Genomic DNA, 21,610 nt, shown 5'->3' with positions numbered 1-21,610 from the left:
AGGCTGATGGCTGACCACTGGGGTGCAGGGGCACACTGACCCTGATCTGGTGGGATCAGGGAGCAGAAGTAGCTGAGAATCCCTTAGATTCCCTCCACCCCCATTCCAGCTGAATCACCAGGACCCAGAAGTGGCTCTGTTCAGCTTGCTCACCTGCTGTGACTCGCAAGGGAATACTTCTTAAGGGAAGCGGATTCCATCCATTCTTCAACTCACCTGCTTCCCACACAGTGAAGGGAAAGGGCATACTCCACTCCCCTGAATTCCCAAAGTCCCACAGAGGCCTCTGATGCTTAAATGGATGAGAGGCAAAGGAAGAATCCAGAGCTCTGGTTTAGGTCCCTCAGCATCAGTGGGGCCACAGGGGTCCGGGCCTAGCAGGAGGCCTTGTTAGGTCAGCTCTGTCTTCAGCCAGCTCTGAGAGTGAGAGTGAGGCCCTGTCTGTCCCCAGGTGTGTCATGAGGGGGCCCCTTGATCTCGCTGTGGCCTGCAACCTCTCCTTACACAGCGCATGCACCAGTCCCCACCTCCACTCTAACAGTACATTTTACTCATACTTTGATAAAATAGGGTTCTTTTTAAATAGGAGCACATCATAATGAACATATAATCTCTTTGAATATTCAAGGAAAATTCTGGCTAATTGATGAGACTCTGGCTAACATTGAGATTTTCAGGAATTTTAGAAATGCTAAGGTTTGAATCAACTCATAAAAAGGGATCATTATTCTGACCTGAAATTTGTCTTAATAACAACTGTGTTTTTAAAGGGAAACTCACAGGATGAGAAAATTTCACCCCAAATACTTAGAAAAGAAATCCAACCATTTCACCCAAAGCAGGAACTTGTTCCCAGACCCCTATTTTTAGTTCACAAGATGATGAAAAAATGCGTCATTTTTTCGAGTTTGGTGCAAGGCAACGTGTGAACTTTGTCAAAGGAAGGTTATTTTAAGGAAAAAGAGCAAAGCTTCAGCTGAAAGAGTCTCGGGGATCCAAACACCCCCGAGCTGTAAGTTCTGGGTCATCTGTCCACATGGCCAGGCGGTCTGGGTTCCGGCTGACTTAGCACCGGCCAGTCCTGCTTGGCGCGCTTGGGCCAGCCACCCCTTCTAGCTCAGCGGCTGTTTCGACTCCCATCCTCCACAGAGAAGCCTGGTGATTTTCAGTGCAGAACTTGGATTGAGGGCTGTATTGAAAATCGCCAGGCCTCAACCACGCACAGTAAGACAGACAATTCAGAGCACCTTCAGAAAAGAACGCTCCTCGGTCCTGATAAAACCGAACAGAGGCTTTTGGGGGGGATGCTCAAAAGGGGAGGTAGAAATGGAGTGGGGAAGGAGCGAGGAGTAATTATTAGCCCAGGCAGGAAGAAACATTGGAGAGTGAGGAGGGGCAGACAGGAGTGAAGCCAGTGCAGAGAAAGGAGGAGATTAAGAGACCAGGAGCCGGGCTGAAAGGCATTTTAAACTTTTTAAACGGTGGAAAAGCAAAAATAGAAGAATGATTTTGTGTGGAAGAAATACAGAAAGATAACAGAACATAATTCAACAGTGAGAGTGTCCAATAGAAAGAAGCAGAAAATCCATTCAGCCTTGCTGGTTTCAGGGCACAAAGGCAGAGACTTTAATATAATCCGACTCGGAGCCCCACCTCCACCTCCCTGCACGCACAGGGTGAACTCAGCAGGGGACTCGGGTGGGGACCCTGTTCCCTGCCTACCTGCCCAGCATCCTAGGGGTCACGCCAGCCTTCTCGGTCCCCCTGGGTAGCTGTATAAACTTGGAAGGTGACTGAGCTCAAGGATGTATGTGGTTTCACACAGTCATATACAACAAAGGCTTCCCTAATGACTTGAGCAAACAGGCCCTGTGGGGACACGTGGTACCAAGAGAGGCGCCACGGTTTCATCAGACTGAGCTAGCCTTTGCCTTCCGTTTCATAATCTTGCAGACCCCAGGACTCCTTAATCTTCGGATTCAACTGAGGTATTAGGTCCCCTGGCTCAAAGACACTTTCGAAAAATAGGAACTGTGATTTGCTTCCTTAAAATTCACTTAAAAACCAAGGCAAGGCTGGCGGTTTAAACGCTGTGAATGCAGTGGGTACGGGCTCAGATTGAGCCTGGCGGAACCCGGGTCATCTGATAAGGCAGGCAGCCTGGTGGAGGCCGGAGGCCCTGCCTGTCCGTAGGCGACCTCAGTCACTCAACCTACTGTGGTGGTCATTCCGACTGAAGGTGGTCATTTTTAACAGACTACAGGACTCTAGTCAGGAAGGCCAGCTGTGTCCTTGCAAGAACTTGTCTTTTTCTGATCTACAACCTCCTTACAAGCCAGAGACAGGAAATGAAAAGAGAAATCGTCTTGACAATGACAGTCAGTTCCAGAAAACTGGGGATGCTTCTCCTTGGTTCTTAGAACTTCTCTTCACAGCTGTGCTCTCTGCCCTGGGCCTTGTGAACACCTCCTCAGGGTCAGATGGAGTTTGCTCATTCGCCAAAGGCCCTGATGCTCACAGCTACGCTGATCCTGGCATTTACTTCAAAATCACAGAGATGACATTGGGTCACAAGAGAAAAAACACCTTATTTTGGTGCTTATTATATTTCTTTCATCCTTCTGACATAAGTTTCATTCTTTCCTGGCTTTGGTTTGCATTTTCTCATTCTTTTTAGATACATTTCATCTTCTCACGTACTCATTTAATGTAAGGAATGCATACCAACAGGCACTTGTGGGGTTCTGGCTGCCTGTGGTGGACCCAAAGGATATGCAATAAGCTTCCATTTCCCGCCAATATATGGAGGAATGTGCTAGTTAAATAGCATTTTTGGTGCTTAGTGAGAAAAAGTCCTGGCTCAAGGCAGCAGTGTCCAATAGAAATGCAACGTGGGCTACATATGTAATTTTATATGTTCTAGTTACCACATTAAAAAAGTAGAATTAATTTTAGTAATACTTCACATATCTAAAACATCATCATTTCAATATGTAATCAACGCAAAAAACTTAATGAGATACTTGACATTCTTATTAGTTTGCTAGGGCAGCTCTAATGAAGTCCTGACTTGCTACTAGCTAGGTTCCTTAACAACAGAGATCTATTTCTGGAGGTCAGAAGTCCAAGATGAAGGCATTGGCAGCGCTAGCTCCTTCCGAGGCCTCTCTGCATGGCTTGCAGACGGCACCTTCTGGCCGTGTCTCCACGTGGACTTCCCTTGAGGAATGTCTGTGTTCAATCTCCTCTTCTTGTAAGTCGGACCAGATTAGGGCTCATCCTAATGGCCTCCTTCTCCTTGTACCCTAACTACCTCTCAAAAGACCCCCTTCTCCAAACACGTTTCCATTTGTAGGTTTGGGGCACTGGGACTTCAACAAATGAATTTGGGGAGGACACAAATCAGCCTATATAACATTTTTTTTTCTTTTCTTTTTGCACTAAGTCCTGGAAGTACAGTATGTACTGTAGACTGAGGGCACAGCTCATCTGGGACTGGTCACCCTATAAATGCCAATGGCCCGCAAGTGGTTTGGGGCCCACTTCTGGACAGCACAGGGCAGAGTCCCATCCTATCCCCAGCTTGGAAGCTGTTTTTTTGCGTACCAAACTCCCAGGGTCCCTCATTAACCAAAATCTCCCTTCAAGTTTCCTTTGGACATGTCACCCACCAACCATCACCTGCGAGCCATTTTGAAGCACTTTTAACTATGACAACTGCAATCGAGGAAAGGCCTTCCTACTCGGAGCTTCTTAATGGTCAGCAATGGTCTTAGCCCCCCATGATTCCATGGCTTGTAAGAAAGGCGTGAAGGCCGTTATTTCTCAAGTTACCATATACACCCAAGCCTGGTAGAGACATCGTGCCTTGGCCTTATTTCCTAAATGGAAGAGATTCTAAATCCTGCACAGAGTTGATCTTCCTCTGTGCCCCACCTCCCTCAGCCCCCACCTGGTAAGATGCCAGCATCCTGGTCAGGAGATGGGCGTAGGAGCCCAGTTTCTCAGGTGCTTCTGCATCGTCACCTACCAAGTCCCCTTGCAAGGAGGAAAGACACTCAGTCAGCTATGATGAGGTCAGGGTAAAGGCCCAAAGCCAACTTCTAAGAGACAAGGCCACTCTTACACTCCAGTTGTGGGAAGTTCTTCTCTTAGAAGGACTGCGTGCTTTGGTAATGTCTAGGCTTGCTCCTCCTGGGCCTTGAGGACTCTGGATGAGGAGCCCACCTCCCCTGCCTGATCGATGCTGTGGTGCACGCAGGTGCTGCTCACCTTGCCCTGCCCTCTGGGCTCTTGCCTACCCACTGAAATCTCGTGCGGGCACAGACCTGCTTCAGCAGATGAAGTGAGCAGAGCATGGACAGGCCAGCAACCCCTTCCTGTCCCTCCCCTGGCTACACCCACGTGACAGAACCTCCACTCACCTGGACACTGAATGGGTGTAGACCAAGAGGGAGAAGCAGGCCCATGTTACCTGGAGCTCTGGAGTTTCAGGGTCAAAATTCCAGCATATTCCAGCTCGCCCAGGCTGGCACAGAAGGTAATTATTTCCTATTGCTGTTTTCTCCAGAAAGTTGAATGCTTATTGGGGTTAAAATGGACGTTTTTGCCTCACAGCCAATCCCTGGTACTTCACGTTGCATCCTCTCTGATCTCTCAGGCCCCTACGCTCTGGCCACTCTAGTTCTTGAGCATCAGCAGAGGTCACTCCTTTCCCAAACCCTTATTGAAATGTCACAGGCACTCAGAAATGGCTTTCCAAGCTCGCGGTTTTATCATTACACCTTGAACAGATGCTGGAAGACAACTTTCCCCAACCCCCTCTGACTCAATGTGGGCTCTAGATCATGTCACCCTGGCCGTCCTTCTGACTCCACCAAAATACCAGGAATCTGAGGACAGTGCCCATGGGCTCTCCTTCATGTCATTCCATTTTATCACCTGGATTAGTTTTCTCTAAGCCAAGCCTTTTAGCCTGGGTTCTGCTGGCACTCTGGGCTGGACTCACTCTGGGCTTGGGGGCCCAGTGTGCTGTGGGAGGCTCAGCTGCCTCCTCAGCCTCACCCACAGGTGGGAGTGCACTGGCTGTCTGACAGTCAGTCCATGCTGTAAACCACCGTTCTGACCTGAAACATTCTTTGTGTCCCTCCGTGTGATTTTTTTGATGAACCTTCATTGCATAGAAGAGATAATTAGGCTATCTCTGCTTTAAAAAAGACGTTGTTCTTCCGTTTGTCATATTGGGGGCTGAGTATCCTGCTATCTGGAGCGTTTCACTGTCCGTCGGGAAGCTGTGGAATGCTGGATATTCCCTTGTTGGTTCACTCATTCAACGAATGCCCAGTGAGTTCAGGCTGTGTGCGGGCAGCCTCAGCCTAAGCTCCATGGGCGAGGAACGTGGGAGCCTCTATTTCCTAGTGCTCACAGCTTCTTTGGGGAGTCATTAAAGATACACATATGCAAATTCCTCATTGCAAATTGTCATAAGAGCTCTAAAGAATGGCCTAGGATGTCTTAGGGGCTGGAGAGGAGGTGACATTCTGGCTGAGATGGGAAGAAATGTACCAAGGGACAGGCAGTAGGGCCTGCTGGGCAGGGCTGGAGCTCAGGACCCCAAAGGGGCTGAGTGGCTGGAACCCAGAGCGAGGGAGGGGAGGTCAGAGGTGGCAGGGCCACTGCCTGCAGGAGCTGGTATGGCCTTCTGCAGAGGCACAGATTCCCAGCCTGAGGGCCTTGGGCCTTGGGCTTTCCAGGGCTCTAGGGGTTCCATCTCTGGCTCTGGACACTTCCCAACTCCTGATGGCCCCTCTGTAGAACACCACTGAGCATGAAGCCGCTGGGGGAAGGAACAGCTGGGCCCACTCCTTATCTTTAGCCGTCCTCTGAGAAGTGGATTCCCCTGGCCAAGCCAATAAAACTGGTAAATGGCCCTAATTGTGAGAGCTTCTCATTTATATGAAGAAATACATTTGCTTCCCCTGACCCCCCAAGGAGGTGCAAGTCACCCAACACTTCTGACCTGTCTTTCCAAGTGGCCTTTGTATAGTCCACAGGCCACTGTAAAGATTTGGGACTTGTTTCTCACATTAAGGACATTAAGGGACAAAAATAGGTACATGAATGGTCACTTCAGAAATAAGGAGAATCCTGAGCTGGTGCCACAGGGATTCTGCAGTCAGCCAAAGAGAAGCAGCTACCTCCCCTCCTGGCATGGGTGCTGTTGAGGGTGGAAATGTGTCCCCAAGAAGATAAGTGCAGTCCCAAGCCCTGGTATCTAGGAACGTGATGTTTGCAAACAGGGGCTTTGAGTATAACCAAGTTGAGATGAGGTTGAGCCGGAGAGGGGCGAGCCCTAACCCATTGGCCAGTGTCCTTACAGGAAGAGGGAAATGTGGACAGAGACACCCGCTGGGAGATGTCATGTGATGACCAGGGCAGAGACTGACGTGGGGGATGTGTCCACAGGGAGCAAATGCCAAGGACTGCCAGCCACTCAGCCATGAGCCAGGGACAGGAAACGCCTCCTCCCCAGAGCCTCCAGGGCAGGCCCCGCCCCGCCCGCTGGTGCTTTGACTTAGGACTAGAGAGGGTTCTGTTGCTTAAAGCCTCTTGGAGGTGCCCTGGCACAGCCAAGGACGTGCCTGGCAAATACGCAGAGCTTCCTTCGTGGAACCCATATGTCACTTCTCTCAAAGAGGAAAAGACACAGACCCAGAGGCGTAAAGGACCCCCAGGGGGAGTTCTGATGTCACGTTGGTGGCAGATGTTAAGAACCTCTGAGGCTGAGGCAGCTCTTTTCCATGGTGACTGTGCATCTGAGCCACAAGAACTACAGTGACGAGATATGACAAGATGGCTAGTGAAGGTGGCGGCAGGTCTGCTCTGAGTACAGGTCACTGAGTACAAAATTAAAGTCAATTAATCTAGACACTGCCCAAGTGTAGTGACACATGTTCCACTGCAGAATTGACTTTTCTGTGACCACAGAGAAGCGCAAGATGTCAAAGGAACACAGTCACTCCAAGGGCAGAGACCCATCTGAACCACTGTCCCAGACTCAGTTCCCCCAGCAATAGCCTTAAAAATATGGGTGCATTTTCAGTCCTTACAATCTGCAGAGCATTTTAAAAGAGGCTATTGACTTAAAAGAAAAAAAAAAGAAGATTCATACTTGTAAGCACAAGCTGGAGGAACATGCATAAAATATTTCAGTACACAACTTGCAACAAATTTCTGGTTCTGCAAACATCACAAGTTAAAAAGTATGTTTACAGAGCCGTGGGGAGGTGCACATAAAAGGAAAACAAGAAAACGATCATTTTACCTTGCCTTTGTCGAAGTAGTGGATGATTTCTTGGTAGAGCTGCTCCTTCAGCTGTCCCTGTGTGGTGGCCTGGTAGCCGTCCCGCTGCGTCAGGTGGGCCACGCACACGTCCTCCGACCACTGGGGCAAAAGCAGAGCATGAGCAGTGCTGGGCGGGGTGTGTCTAGGAGAGCACTGTGCACCTTGGGGGGCCATGACGCGGTAGGAGCTCCGTGTCAGGCGCGTGTATGTGTGTCCCGATTCTAGGCAGGTATGGCTGGCTCTGTCATCAGGCTGCCAAGGCCTGGGACGGCAGAGCAAAGCCCGTCCAGGGGGTCCAGAAAGATGAAGGAGGCAGAGTTGTAGTCAGATTCATAGAGAAGAGAACAGCAGGAATTCTGGAAAGCAGAGCCATCAGCTTGCTGACAGACCCCTGAAGTGCGGGGTTCATTAAGAGCCAGGTGACAGAGGCCGTCTCAAGTTGGCAACCGGCAAAGCTCTCTGTCATGTGGGTCCTCTGTTGCTCAACACAAAGAAGGTATGTGGATCACAGGTCGTCAGGATAGGGATCCAACAGTCCATCAATTAATACAGATGATGCCCTAAAAATAGGCAGCTGTCTGCAGATTTAACCACAGGCCAGGGCCTGGCACAGACTGGCCAATTCTCCTGTGAACTGAGGATGCACCAGGGAGAAGGTGTGGCCATCTGACAGGTGAGGCACATAAGCTCCGGAACTTTGGCTCAACACATCAATAGCATTAGGTAGAGGGCTCCATGACTGTCGGCAAATGTTTGGCCAGGACCTACTATGTGCCAGGCTCTAGATCAAAGATGAGTGAGAAGGAGCCTGACCTCCAGGCTCCCCGCCACCCAGAGCCAGTGTGGATTACGGGTGACAACATAAGGACATAAGGCAACGACAACCGGCTGCCTGGACACAGAAGAGTCCATAATGGAAGGGCCATGGCAGGATGTCCAGATGGACTCGGTGCTGGGGAGGCCACATCTGAACAAGGGCATCAGCTATGTGGCGTGTGTCAGGGGCCACACGGCTGATGAAAAATGAGGGAGCTGTACGGGGAGTGGAGAGCTGGGAACAACTGTGGCCTAGCGCAAGGGCCAGAGGGACTGAGGCTGGCCTGCCTGGCAGGCCCCAGGAGCATGGCAAGGCCACCTACAGGCTTGCTCTCACAGTACCTGCCCAGCCACCTCTCTGCAGCCAAGGCCCTGGACAGCTTGAGCTGGTCCTCAGGGCTCCAAGGACAGGAGGCAGGGAGGACATGTCGGCCTCCCCACCCTAGGCCTGTGGGGCAGAGCCAGACAACAGGACTTGCAGACCTGCCACCACGGGAAGGGGCAAAGCTGCTGCCTTTTCAGGTGGCTGGTACAACTTAGCTGGGGCTGTGGCTACTTTTGTTAGGGGGTGGGGGATAAAAATAAAACTTTAGATGGTTCCGAAATGTAACTACAATAAAAAAGAGTAAGAAGGTTCAGACTTCTTTGGATTTTAAAACCAGTTTATAAAAATGCAACATATTGAATAGGGAAACAAAAATTCTCTGTACCTTCCACTTAAAATGCTGATAAAAGAACTTGATTGCTAAGCTATAAACTAATGTCTTCATTGCTCTTGTTTCTGGCCAAAAATATCCTTAGACAAAAAAGAAGCTTCTATTTGAGGATTTTAGTCAGCAAACAAGAACATATTTGTCATGTTCAAGAATTTTCATAGCAATACAAATTATGTTGTTTAGCAAGTTGATTAACCAGTATGAATCCACATTTACAGCAATATCCAAATAAATTCAGGAAAATTTGCAAAATGTAATGGTGTAAGAGATATGGAGAGAGATAATGTAACATTCACCATTTAACTACAAAACTCAGAACCCAGTGGAAAAGAGCATGCGATTGGGCCTCTTGATTTGGGCTGTGAGATAAGCCATCATGCAATCTGTGGTAGACCCAGCTGTACCCGATAAATCCAGTGATTAACCAAATGTTGTGTTTACACACGTATATGTTTTACATTCACATATGCATATAAAAGTTTATGTTCTTATGTGAGACAAAGAGTGAGGAAGTAGTTGTCAATCCCATTTTAATTTCCCTGGTATATAACAAAAGACTCTGACATTTGCTAAACACCTTGTTATTGAAATTTGGATTTCTGGTAAACAAAGACTATTGGAATTCACAGCGGGGCAGCTGTGGTCAGATGCACTCCCTGAAATCCCTGACTTTATAAAGGATTGCTGTTGGGGAGCTTCGATGGTCAGGAGGCCAAATGGGTCCTCTGGCTGTTAGCCTCAGAGCACTACCAAGAGGCGCCCAGGATGAGGCCTGAGCCCTTCTGCTTTGAGACAGAAGTAATGTCCACACTCAAGCCCTGCGGAAAAGCCGGTGTTGCTCATGTCACAATCTCTATGGGGAACTTTAAGGAGAGAGATAATGTGACATTCACCATTTAACTTGGGGCACCCAAGCTGAAGGAGTCTTCCTCCCTAGCTCAGTCCTGACCTCCCCCTGCCCGACAGGCATCACTTCCTGCCCATTTAATCACACTTTCTTTGGTCCTGTGCTATTCCACTTCAGATGTCTGGAAGACGGGCCTAGATCTGGGAGTGAGATTCCCTGAGGAAGCAATCTCTGTGTGGGACAACTCACCAAATTCTAATTGTTCTCTACCTGGTTCAGTATTTCCTAATAGTTATAAGGATATCATGAGAAGAAAAACCTAATGACCTGCTGAAATTCTAAATCATAAACCTAGAGGCTGTACGGCAATTTCCATAACCACCTGTCCCCACCCCTCTCTATCCATCATCCATCCACCTGTGCCTCTGTCCACCCACCTATTCTGGTTACTCACTGAGGGTCCTCTCTGTACTCTTCACTGCTGGAATTGGGCATGGGGTTCACAAACATGTAACTGCAACAAGAAACCCTGTCTAAAGCTACCCGTGTAATAAAAGAACCACTGAGAGACGGTCATGCCAGACCTGCGCTTCCGAGCAACACTACAGAATAAGGCAGAGGACACTGAAAGGAGGTCTCAGCAGGATCTGGTCCCTACGCTCTTTGCCAGGATAACTAGGGGCGTGTCTCTTTGCTCCACCGTGGATGGTCCTTCTTATTGACGTTGTTCTCCATCATTACTGAGTCCTGTTGCCAGGAAAGAGGAATTTCACAATCTCTAAATTGCTACCACCTCAGAGCCTGATGGTGGGAGCTTGGACTGCCTGGCGTCTTGTTACGTCTGCATTCAGCAGGGCCGAGTCCATAATGAAATTCGCACTTCCTCAACATTTTTGTTTATGTTGTTGCAGTTACTAAATATCCATAAAATAAATACCCTAAAATATGTAACAGCAAAATAATACTCAGAATAATCTTTGACTCTGTAACGACAGAATCACAGAAGTGCCTGATGATCTTCATTACCTTAAGTAGCTTCGCATGGAGCAGCAAGGTGTAAGCCGCTTCAGTGTAGTTATCACACTCTTTGTGCAGGTCACAGAGCTTGTACAAGTACCTGAGATGACCAAAGAGAGGTGCGTGCTTAAAAGGACACGGAATAATTTGTGTGGAGGATTGCAGGAGCTGAATTCAACAGTAACGCCTATCTGCACTGTCTTTTTATAATGTTCATGATTCATAATGCCTCAAAAAATTTCAATGAAAAAAAGCACTAAAAGCCCCAATAAGAGTAAATACATTCTTGGATGGATAGGTAGTAGATAGATATGAACACACATGTACATATGGATACACATATTTTAAATTTTAAGTCTTTTCAATATAAAAAATGAAGATGAAAAAGGTAGAGTTTCACTTCAAGCTGTCTTATTCTTTTTAATCTTTTCCATATTTTCCCTCAGTCATTTGAAATGAGATTACACAATCTTGATTGTCATTTCCTACGTGTCTATTGAATTCAAATGCACAAAAAATCCATAGGAATCCAAATCCATAAGAATAAAGAGCTCCCCCGATCACAGTGAATATGATCAAAAGAGCTTCGCTGCTATAAAGAAATAAAGGTTGCTTTTTAATATAAAGCAAGATACATTTTGGATGAAAGAAGCTGATTGTTTTCCCAAGTATATACTATAATAGTCAGATGCTGTTTTTGAAGGAGAAGGAAGAAAACACACACTCAATGTAATAAATATATCCTCAAACACTAATGCCATGTAGAGTTCATGCTTAGCCTGTTTTTCCAGTGTTGATCTTGATAATTATTTGACACTGGACCCTTACAGTGACCAGGAGAGAGACAGGCCTAATCCTGGTGCGTCACTATCACTAGCATGTTTTCCCCTGTGTCGCTGAGGATCTGACGGGGCCTGGTGCGTGGAGGCAAGTGCACTGTGGTTGAGTTATCCCTGTCTTATCTTGGATGGGAAACCAGGTGAGGGAGCAAAAATCTAGAAACATGGGGATTTGGAGTGAGTTAAGTGAGAGGAGACTGAAAATTCATAATACTGTCTATTTCTGGTAAATTTATAACTGGACTTCTCACTTAATCAGATGAGCTACTGTGAAACATTAAAATCAATTTTTTCCCCTAAAAGGGCCATATGAGTTGGTCACAGGGGTATAGAAGTGATGAAATAATCATTTACAGTTTTGCCTCTGAGTTGGCTAAATGTGACCTCCAAATTCTGTATTGGTGGGGATCAGCTGTACAGGCTGAGAACAGACCTGGGGACCCCCAAACTCAAAGTCGGGAGACATGAATTTCCTATGAATTAACTGCTGAGGTTATAAGCGGTTCTTAACATGGATTTGCCAAACAGCAATTACAGTGAGCAGGATGCAGACCTACCTTAGATACATTTCTTCTCTTTCAATTTCTTTGTAGAAATTCTGAAAAATTAAGCCACACATTGTTTTAAGAAACCTGTTCCACGAAGGGTGTCATGTCACATTAAAAATTCAAGGTTCTTCAACTTATGTCAAACCTGGGCTCAGGGACCCAGCACTTCGGAGAGAGCTGTAGATTCACACAAGTTACAGAACCACCTCCCGCTGTCACTCACGTGCTTTGCTTTCCTCATGACTGCGCTTCCTGCACTTGGAAACCTGATGACTCAGTCTACTTCTGTTGGTCATGAGAAAGTCACCTGTTGTCAGTTAAAACAAGGTGCTAGCCACAGACAGGATCCTTTAACTGCTGCAATCTCATTCAAACAACCTGGATTTGGGATAGGCAAAGAAGCGGCACCCACATGGTTTTGAGCAGGAGGGGCCCCAGTGCAGCAGGAGTTAGAGAAGCCTTTGCGATATTCTAAGTCTCGGTGTCCAATACAGTGGCCACTGGCAGAGGCCGTTACAGGTGAAGAAACATTACATGAAGTTAACGATTCACCTTCCCAGGCACCTGCCACACTTGGACTGCTCAATAGCCACATGGGGCCATTGTTACTGTACTGAGCAGCGTCCACATAGAACCTCCCCTCTTCCCAGGAGTGTGTGTTGGACAGCACTCAATACTTCCAATGCACACGAGAAAACCAGTGGCATCTTAAAGGCCCCTCGTGCACAAATAGGTCAGCAGATTGCAACTGTTGGGCTACTTGTGTGAATTACTGCCAAGGACCTTCTGGCTGAGCATAAACGTTTCTATAAAAATTACCTTTCTTCATGTGACTCTCTCCATAAACACTTTAAAATCTTAATCATACCTGGGGCCCCAGACAAGCACAGAAGTCATCCAACAAGGCATGTGAGATTCCACACCTGAAAATGACATTAGCACTCTAGAATCGGTGCCCGAGGTGAACAGGTGAACATCAGTGATATGAAGACCTACAAGGACCCAATCAGATGGCAGAGGCACTTTAATTGCATCAGCCAAAGACAGTATTGCTTCCAAGATTCACCTCTCTGAGAAGATCCGTAAGTATAGAAAGCAAGCGGCGCATGTCTAGAAACAGGGACCAAGACTTCCACACTGCGTCGTGTCTGACAGTCTAACGTGCTGCGGGACCTGGGTGTGGCTGGGTAATGAGGATGTTCCCAGTTGAGAGCTTGGAGTGTCGGCGACGTAACCAAGGCATCTGCTGGAGACGGAGGAAGGGCCGAGCTCACTGGTGTTCATAGGCCGATTTCACACTCGTGTTTACACCCAGTCCTAGGGCTGGGTCACTGTCCTTCGCAACTGCACAGCAGGGATATTGTGACCTTCCTTTCTCTCAGAGATACAGAACGTCTTCTATTTTCGGTCAGATTGACATGTATCCTCTTCCCAGGTCTTCAAAACCTCTCCAGAGCAGAGCCACCCATCTCCAATCCCAATTCCTATGGAAACCTCCGTGTCTTTTATGTCCAGTTCTGGCTGCTCTGGTGCCCCCTGGGCTCTGCAGTAGCGCCTTTCACTCTCCCAGCAGCTGAGCCTCAAAGCCCCGCTGCAGTAGCACTAGAGGGACCCTGTCCCTTCCAACCGACTGCTTGGCCTTGACATCCAGGGCTCAGACACGTGCACCGTGTTTCAATTTTGGTTCCTGAATTGCTCCAACAGATGCGAAGTTGTTAAGATTCTGGTCCCAACACGGCATGCATTGCCTTGGAAGGGGTCATGAAGACAGAAACGGGCCTCTGTCATGAAGCAACTCTCAGCCTGCAAAGTGGGTATGCTGATGACTGCAGAAGAGCAAGGGGCCACATTCTGAGTTAGCCACCAATGAGTAGGGACTGCCCGAGTGGAGGCGACAAGGAATGCTGCTTCCAGAGTCAGTGAGGAGGGAACCAGGACCCAACACACACCCAGAGAAGCTTGCAGGGGACATTCAGGGGACTTAGAGCACTGGGCAAAGTGATTGCTCATGACCCTTGTTTTTTCATTTTCCGTTTTGATTTTCTAAGAGGGAAGAGCAGGATATTAATGAGCCTTATAACTTAGCATATTCCATAAACCCGGTCTTAAAAAAAATCACAGAACTGGTTCTAAAACGGAAATTTGGCAGTGGACTTAAAGGGCACTGACACATTTTATGTTCTCTATTTTATTTGCTAACTTATTTATAAATGTACTTTTATTTTTAATGGACACATAGTGACTGTACGCATTTGGGGTACAGGGTGACATTTCAATATACATAGCGTGGAATGACAGGAATGAAACATCTTTCCCTCAGAACTTTATCATTTATTTCTTTGTGCTAGGAAAATTCAAATTACTTTCCATTTTGAAATATTCAATTAATTATTGCCAACCATAGTTCCTGTATATTATGGAACATTAGAAGCTATTTCTGCTGTGCTACTGCACCCCTGTACCTGCTAACTTGATTTTCCACTTGATTTTTTAACTTTAGAATTTCTGCTTAGTGACGAATTGAGTATATTTATGTACCTCTAATACACATTAACATAGCTATATTCATTTAGAGATAGATATACATATTTGTCTCCATACTATTCTTGTTTCTACAAGTAAAGGTAAAAATGGACCAGGAGATTCATGTATGAGTATAAAATTTAGAGGTAGGAGACGTCTCTGTTAAACTCTATTATCTTGTTTCTTTTTATCCCATGGACTTATTTTTTTTCATATCAAAACATTAAAACAGGTTGGGATCCACTCTACCTTCCCCAGGGGATAGCTCAAGATAGAGCTCTCTGCTCCTCATGAAGTGACTCAGGATGTCACTCGTTGAGGGAGGTTAGGAGTGTGAGATCATCTCGGCTGTCCTGGTGTTTCCCAGTTAAGCAGAGCTAGTGCTGACCCCAGCGACAGGAGGTGGGCACTGAATCAGACTCTAAATCAAGGAGGAACACATGTCAACATCAGAAACCAAACAGCAGGTGTCATCACAAGAGTGTTTCCAGGGCGAATTCTGGTGACACATTCAGGCACATTCAGGGCACACCATCTCTTCTCCACCCAGTGGCATGTTTTGGTGAGCACAAGAGATCTTGCTTAAAACAAATAGAAGTCTTAATCATCAAAATTGGAAACCTAATAAACCTACCAATAATTCTTCCTTATAGACACTCCAGCCCCCTGAGGTCCCTTAAGGATCAGATGGAGCACTATAACTTTATGTCCATAGCGGCGGGGGGCGGGGGGGATTCTGAAAAGACCTTCATTTTTTCCCCTAGCAACACACTGGTTTCTATTTCCATCAACCACATTGGCACCATGAAAGTCACTTACTTGGGGGAAAAGGCAAGAAGGTAAAGACACGGAAGGCAGAGTCAGGTGACTTCCTCTGCCTACGATACAGGCCAGCCTACCTGGGCAGAGCGTGTTGCTGTGCTACTTGGTCAGTTTATAGGTAAATGCAAAGACAAACAGAGCCAGTGGGACAGATCTCAGGACACACCCCAGAAGCCAGTGACTCTCTGGTTGACCAAGACTCTTCTTAGCATGAGCAAACATATTTAGGTTTGGGGGCTTGCTAGTTTTCCCCTCCGTCATGAGCAGTTGAATGATGAGACTATCCAAAGAATTTTTCATTGTGTTAGAGTGTTTTGAATTTCTCATTTGTGGGGGCGGTTTCTGCATCTATTACCCATCTGTTCTTGCACAGTAGCCCCTTTGTCAAGAGAGCTCTTGGCATATAATTTGTGGTTGTTTCAAATGCCTGGATGGATAATTCCAAAACCTCTGTCCCATCTGAGTTGGGTTCTGATGGCTGCTGAGTCTTCAGCCTGTGCTTGTTTTCAGTACTTGATTCACTTTTCAGTGCTTGATTCACATTGAAGGCAATAATGATGCACTGGGTAAGAGCAAGAGGCATCTAGTTCTGGCTCCCAGGCTGATTTCTGTCCCGGGATTCTGCTGCAGTAAGCTGTGCTTCTCTGTAGCCTCCTGTCTCTGTGGTGGTGGAGGCAGCCGCTTGCCTGAGAAGATGACCTAAGAGGAGCTGCTGATGCTTCAGTCTGACTTTTTTCTAGGGGAAGGCAGTGACATTCCCATGCTCTTCAAGTGCTGGATGGCACACCAGAAGACCCAGTATTTGGCTTCTAAAGGAAAAGAAAACTTGCTACCTAAAATGTTTAATATCAGCCTAAATAGATTATCTGACCACAGGATGAAGGGGCTAGGACTGCTCATGAGCTTTAGCTGCAGAGTTCTTAATGGAAAGACACAGATTCAATATTGACACAAAGTGTATAGAAAGTGAAAATTCTCCTTTTTTTTTTTTTAATCTTTTGAATTCAAACACCTCGAGTAGCTTTTTAGGAATGAGTGACTTATCCCATTCCTCCTGGCAGGAAAGTCCATTTTGTGAGCTCCAAGCACCTGCAAATAACAGCTGTGGAAGTTAGGGGAAGCATCTGTTTGTTGGCCAATGGCAGGTAGGCGAGGGCTCTGAAATCCAGAGGCTGATGGCTGGGAACTGAAGGCAGGGATCTGGAGCCCAGGAGGAAGCAGGAGCTCTGGGTGTGAGAGCGGTGTGACTGCTCAGAGCTGTGAGGCTTGCCAGCCACTCCCTGGACTTGAGCTCTGGTGTCATCAAGCTCATCAGCTCCACTGGATTTCCTGGGTGTACCTCAGGAAAGGCATGTCCACAGACCCGGCCAACCAGAGCAGCAGTGCATGGACGTCTCCAAGTTCACCTAGCTACCTGCCGTCAAGGCTGCTCTGCACCGACCTCCTGCAGCTGCTGGAAAAAATGACCCCAAACTTCATGGCCTGCAAGAACAGATGTGCATCCTCTCACAGTTCTAGAGGCCAGGAGTCCACAGTCAAGGCATCGGCAGGGCTGTGCCCCTCCTGTTGGCTCTGGGGAGGGTCCTCCCTGTGCCTTACAGCTTCTGGTGGCCCCAAGCATTCTGCAGCTGTGGCTCCCTCACTCCGACCTGTGCCTCCTCCTCCTTCATGTGGCCTTCCTGTTCCAGGTCTTCTCTTCTGCATCTTCTGAGACCATTTGTCATTGGACTTAGCCCTCTTCTCCTGTCCCCAGGTAATCCAGGATAATCTCATCTCGAGATTCTTAATTACATATGCAAGGACTCTTTTCCAGATAAGGGCACATTCGTGGGTTCTGAGGATCAGGATGTGCGTGCATTTCCTGAGACCACCATGCACCCCGCTCACCAGAGGACACCTTCTAAACTCCTAGCAGCAGAGACTTAAGATCTGTGACCCACGAGGTGCTACCATGGTTACATAATGAGATGGCTGGCCACCTTCGACCACGGCAGGGGGACATCTGCAGGGGAGCTGTTTCTGCACACGTTCAGAGTGCATCTGCAATCGGGTCATTACTCGGTCCTGGCAGCAGATGAGGAGACGGGCAAAGGAAGCCGTGTTCTGCTGTGGAGAGCCCCATGCCCACGGTCAGGTGGGCCCCGGAAAACCAAGGTGGGGCTCTGGGCATGCTGTAGAGATGGGGGGCCTGATTAGCTTCCCACTCACCAGCACATTGACGGTGCAGCTCATGCGGTTCTCCTTGTTCTCGTCATGCATGATGGTCCTGTAGTCCAGCAGCCTCTCCATCAGACGCACCACCAGCCTCACGAAGGTCTCCCCGGTCTTGGCGAGGTACTTGTGCTTCCTGCAGTGCTCCAGGAGGCTGGAAAATAACCACGCACACCTCGCTGATCACGCTCAGGAAGAAAAAGTCAACGGAGGTGCAATTTTAAATGTTTCCCATTGTTAACACATTTTAATTATTTCTGGGCTACAAAGTTCATTGTTGTCTAATTACAGCCTCCCCATCTCTGCTCTGACATAGATCCCACTGCTCATCAACACTTACATTTTATCGAACAGCACTTTGTACTGCTCGTCTCCGCGGCCTCCCTCCACTTCGTGATCCAGCTTGGTGATGATCTCATTTTCAAACTATGATTCAACAGAGGAGGAGGAAATCATCAGCATGGCGGATACTTCGTTTTGACTTGAGTGCAAATAGTACATAAATCGGTGGGTTCATCACGGATGCTGCTGAAGGCTGACCGCGTGTGAAAGATGCCATCCCTGAGCCCTGGGGGTCTCTGATGGTCCCCAGCCATAGAAAGTCCCTCATTTCCTTCCAATGGCAGAAGTAAGAAGTGGGGAAAGAAAGGCAAGAGAGTCACAGGGAACAGAACCAAGGAGTAACGGGAACACACGACTCCAGCTTCAACTTGCTGAACAAGTAAACTCTGAAAGAGTCGGTGGACCCTGGAAGTGAACTTCCCAGGCAAGAGCTCTCAGAAACCTGAACACACCCCAGGCGCCGCTTCCTGCCACTCTGCCATAGATCCTAGTGCAATATCTCCCTCCAGTTGAAAAATATTAAAAGCAACAGGGGCAAGGCCCCTAAAGAGACCACTCAGGAAGGTCGATCCTGGGCCTGTCCTGTCCCCACAGAGCTTCTGAATGGATTTCCAGTTCCTCAGAAATGACTCTCAAATCCATGCTTTTCAAAAACTCTAATAAATTCTGGGGAGTGGCAAATCTTCAAACTGTCTTGAAGGGCCGCCTGGGCCGGAAATCACTACCTTGAAGAGGAGGAGTCTGCTTGCCCCACCTCCTTCCCTGGTGGGACTGGGATTGCAGCCAGGGGACCACCATGCCACAGAGGGCCCCTTGGCTGCCCATCCAGGTGAGCTAGTAGGAAGGAGGGGCTGTGGAAGTGTCAGGTCATGCAAGGGTCTCTAGGAGTCCTTTGAAAGATACCATCAATCATCTGGTTTTGATCAACAATCCCCAAGGCCCCCACTATGATCAGGATCCTGTAAGAACTTAAGCTGCATGAGAGCAAGCCTTTCTTCTCATCAGGGCATGGCTGTATCCCAGGGCCCAGACAGTGCATGAGGTGGAGACTCTAATGGAACGAACTTGCTGTGAGTCCATGAATGACTGGATCGAGCTGGGCAGGGCTCAGCATGTCAGCAAAAAAGCCGGCCAGCAGATGGCTGACACATCCTGATCTCTGGGCCTTGCGAGCCATGTGGCGAGCACAGCCGGTTTGGGGCACCTGTGACAGACACTGTCTATCCACTGGGGACTTGGGGTGCTGCTGCTGCTGCAGTGGCAGCTACCTGTGGCTCCTGGGCAACAGAAAGCCTGACCCAAGGAGGGATTTCCACACTGGCACCGACCCTCCTGTCCTCAGTAGGACACATGGCCTGAAGTCAGTGTCATCCGGCTGCAGATGAAACAGGACCTTAAAATGGGGCTAGAGGAGTAAGGAGTCCCCCGTGGCATCGGGGCTCAGCAATGCCTCAGCCTCGGGAGCTCTGTGAGCATCCTCAGTTCTCTCCTGACCTTCTCCTTGTCTCCTCCCCACATAAACAACTCCTTTTGATTCTTTTTAGACTAAGAAGTTCACAGCTCTTAGGAACAGAGAAAGAACTGCTTCTCTTAGAGGAAAAAGAATGACTTGCCTTTTTCCCCTCCCTGAAGTTTCACGATGATGACTTTCACTATAAAACAACAACCCTCTTAAGTTGACCCACTATTACTCTGCCCTTCATAGAATTCTGTAAGAGGTCATTCATTTTGGAATCTGACATAGGAGAGGTAGCTTGCCAACAGTTACGAAGATGGGATTTCAAGCAGTCCTACCTTTTAGGTGGGGCCAAATATAAAACGATGCTTTGGAACAAATATCGGAGACATAAAGTAGGACTAAATTCAATCAAAATATATGATTCTACTCCATACATGTTTAATGAGTGCTTATGATGGGGAAAGTAGACAGAATGCAGAAAGCATGCTTCCTCCTAATGCAGAGACACACAGGCCTTTAAAATCGCTCATCACGTGTCAATCAAAGGTATGGGAATTTGGAGTCTACTTTGTGAAAATGGCATGTTTGCTCTGCTTCCACATAAACCTTGCTGTCACAAACAAGCAACGAGGAAGCTCCAGCTCCTTAAGTATGCTGCTTATCAAATTTTGACTGATGAACTTAATGTCTTTCTAAAAGGAGTGGATGAATGAGCACATCAGAACATAGCTGATTCTAATTTTGCTAACCTCTAGTCTAAACTAAGTAATTTGCACAAACACCTGGCAACTGTGTGCTGTTTATCAGCAAGGATTCAACACCAGAGATCTGCAGCCAGCCTCTAATTCCAGGGTCTCTGTTAATTTTTACAGAACATACTAGAATCAATTTGCCACTGTGCTGTGAACTGTTGTCATAATCAGAATTAAACGATCATGTCCAAATAAATTGGAGAAAGTACATTTGCTGACGTAGCAGAGTTGGTTTTATAAAAGTCATGTTTATTATCTTATTCTTGATGCACACTGTCTAGTGAGCTGCAGCAGGGTTCTCTGTGGTTAGGATAAAATTAGTAGGGGCTCACGATGCTGCTCAAAAGGTGGCAGAGCCACACTCATGTCACAAGCAAAGTCACTACGTTTCCCCTCTCTTTTCTGAATCACCAATGTTGCTACAAAAATACCCACAGGGTGTCCAACTTTAAATATTGAACAGAGTACCTCTAAGTATCTGACACCAGCAGCCCTCCAGGAAGAGGAAACGTATAAGGATAGGGATATAAGGCTTCAGAAGGGTGCTTTGCATTGAACCTGACAGGGCTGGGGGCTGCACTCACGGTGGCATTAGCATTGATTTTAACTAACTAGAAAGGTACCATTGCTGTCCCCCCTGTTACCGAGGCAAGCCACGGGTTATAGACTCCTAGTCCATAGATTGTGAGAGAAGCATCCCCAGTAGCGGATAACCCCAAAGCCAGTTACCTTCAGCTTGGAATGCCTAATTTCTGTTTGGGGTTAGATTTATCACTGTCATTATAATACATTTATAAACATATAAAATCAGGCCTGCATGTCTCAGGGATCCAGGAACACACTTTCATAAGAGATTGGGGGTTCTGTCCTAGCTTGGGCACAAACAATTCACCTCATGGACAAAGGGCACAGAGGCTGTCAGGAGCTGGAGAAACTGGGGTCTACACATGGGGTCTGCTTTGTATGACAGCAAAAGGTTTATTTGACTCTTTATGTGGGAACCTTAGTACACAATTGTTCCCTGCCCAAAGGGCTCTGCTTTCTCCTGGTTTTCAATGAAAAAATGCTCTGAAGATTCTACAGGTAGGATTGGGGTGTTTGAGCACCTCTGATTTGGGGCATGCCACGGAAGCAGGCTCCCTGTGTCCGCCCCACCTCCAGATGGAGCTGGAACATTTCCCATGGCATCTGCAGGAGGGGCGAGAGGGAGAAGATGCTTGACTGTATCTGGGCAGGAAACATGTCAAGAAGGAGATTCAGCAGAGACAGGCTGGCGCTTGAAAACGCCAGGGGCTCTGGGCTCCCACGCTGCTGTCCTAAAGGTTCCGGATCCCCCAATCTGCCCTCAGCCTTTAATGCCTGTGCTCAGACAC

The 21,610-nt window shown here is 47.6% G+C and overlaps 1 protein-coding gene across 2 annotated transcripts in view; it reads right to left on the bottom strand.

Moving 5' to 3' along the window:
* The window catches only part of Dock1 (dedicator of cytokinesis 1), a 446,698-nt gene that overhangs the window by 41,642 nt on the left and 383,446 nt on the right, over positions 1 to 21,610 (bottom strand). For both annotated transcript variants that reach the window (XM_046448858.2, XM_046448859.2), the window contains exons 34-38: positions 18,025 to 18,110; positions 17,682 to 17,838; positions 12,138 to 12,178; positions 10,751 to 10,841; positions 7,325 to 7,444 (exon numbers count right to left, since the gene is read on the bottom strand). In XM_046448858.2, the coding sequence (XP_046304814.1) occupies positions 7,325 to 7,444; positions 10,751 to 10,841; positions 12,138 to 12,178; positions 17,682 to 17,838; positions 18,025 to 18,110 (495 nt within the window). The remainder of the gene's footprint in view (positions 1 to 7,324; positions 7,445 to 10,750; positions 10,842 to 12,137; positions 12,179 to 17,681; positions 17,839 to 18,024; positions 18,111 to 21,610) is intronic.

The sequence above is a fragment of the Marmota monax genome, unplaced genomic scaffold (assembly GCF_021218885.2).
Source record: "Marmota monax isolate L192 unplaced genomic scaffold, Marmota_monax_Labrador192_F-V1.1 WCK01_AAM20220418_F8-fsc00076, whole genome shotgun sequence".
NCBI lineage: Eukaryota > Metazoa > Chordata > Mammalia > Rodentia > Sciuridae > Marmota > Marmota monax.
The sequence above is the reverse complement of the archived record's forward strand: the minus strand, read 5'-3'. Positions and strand labels throughout refer to the sequence as shown.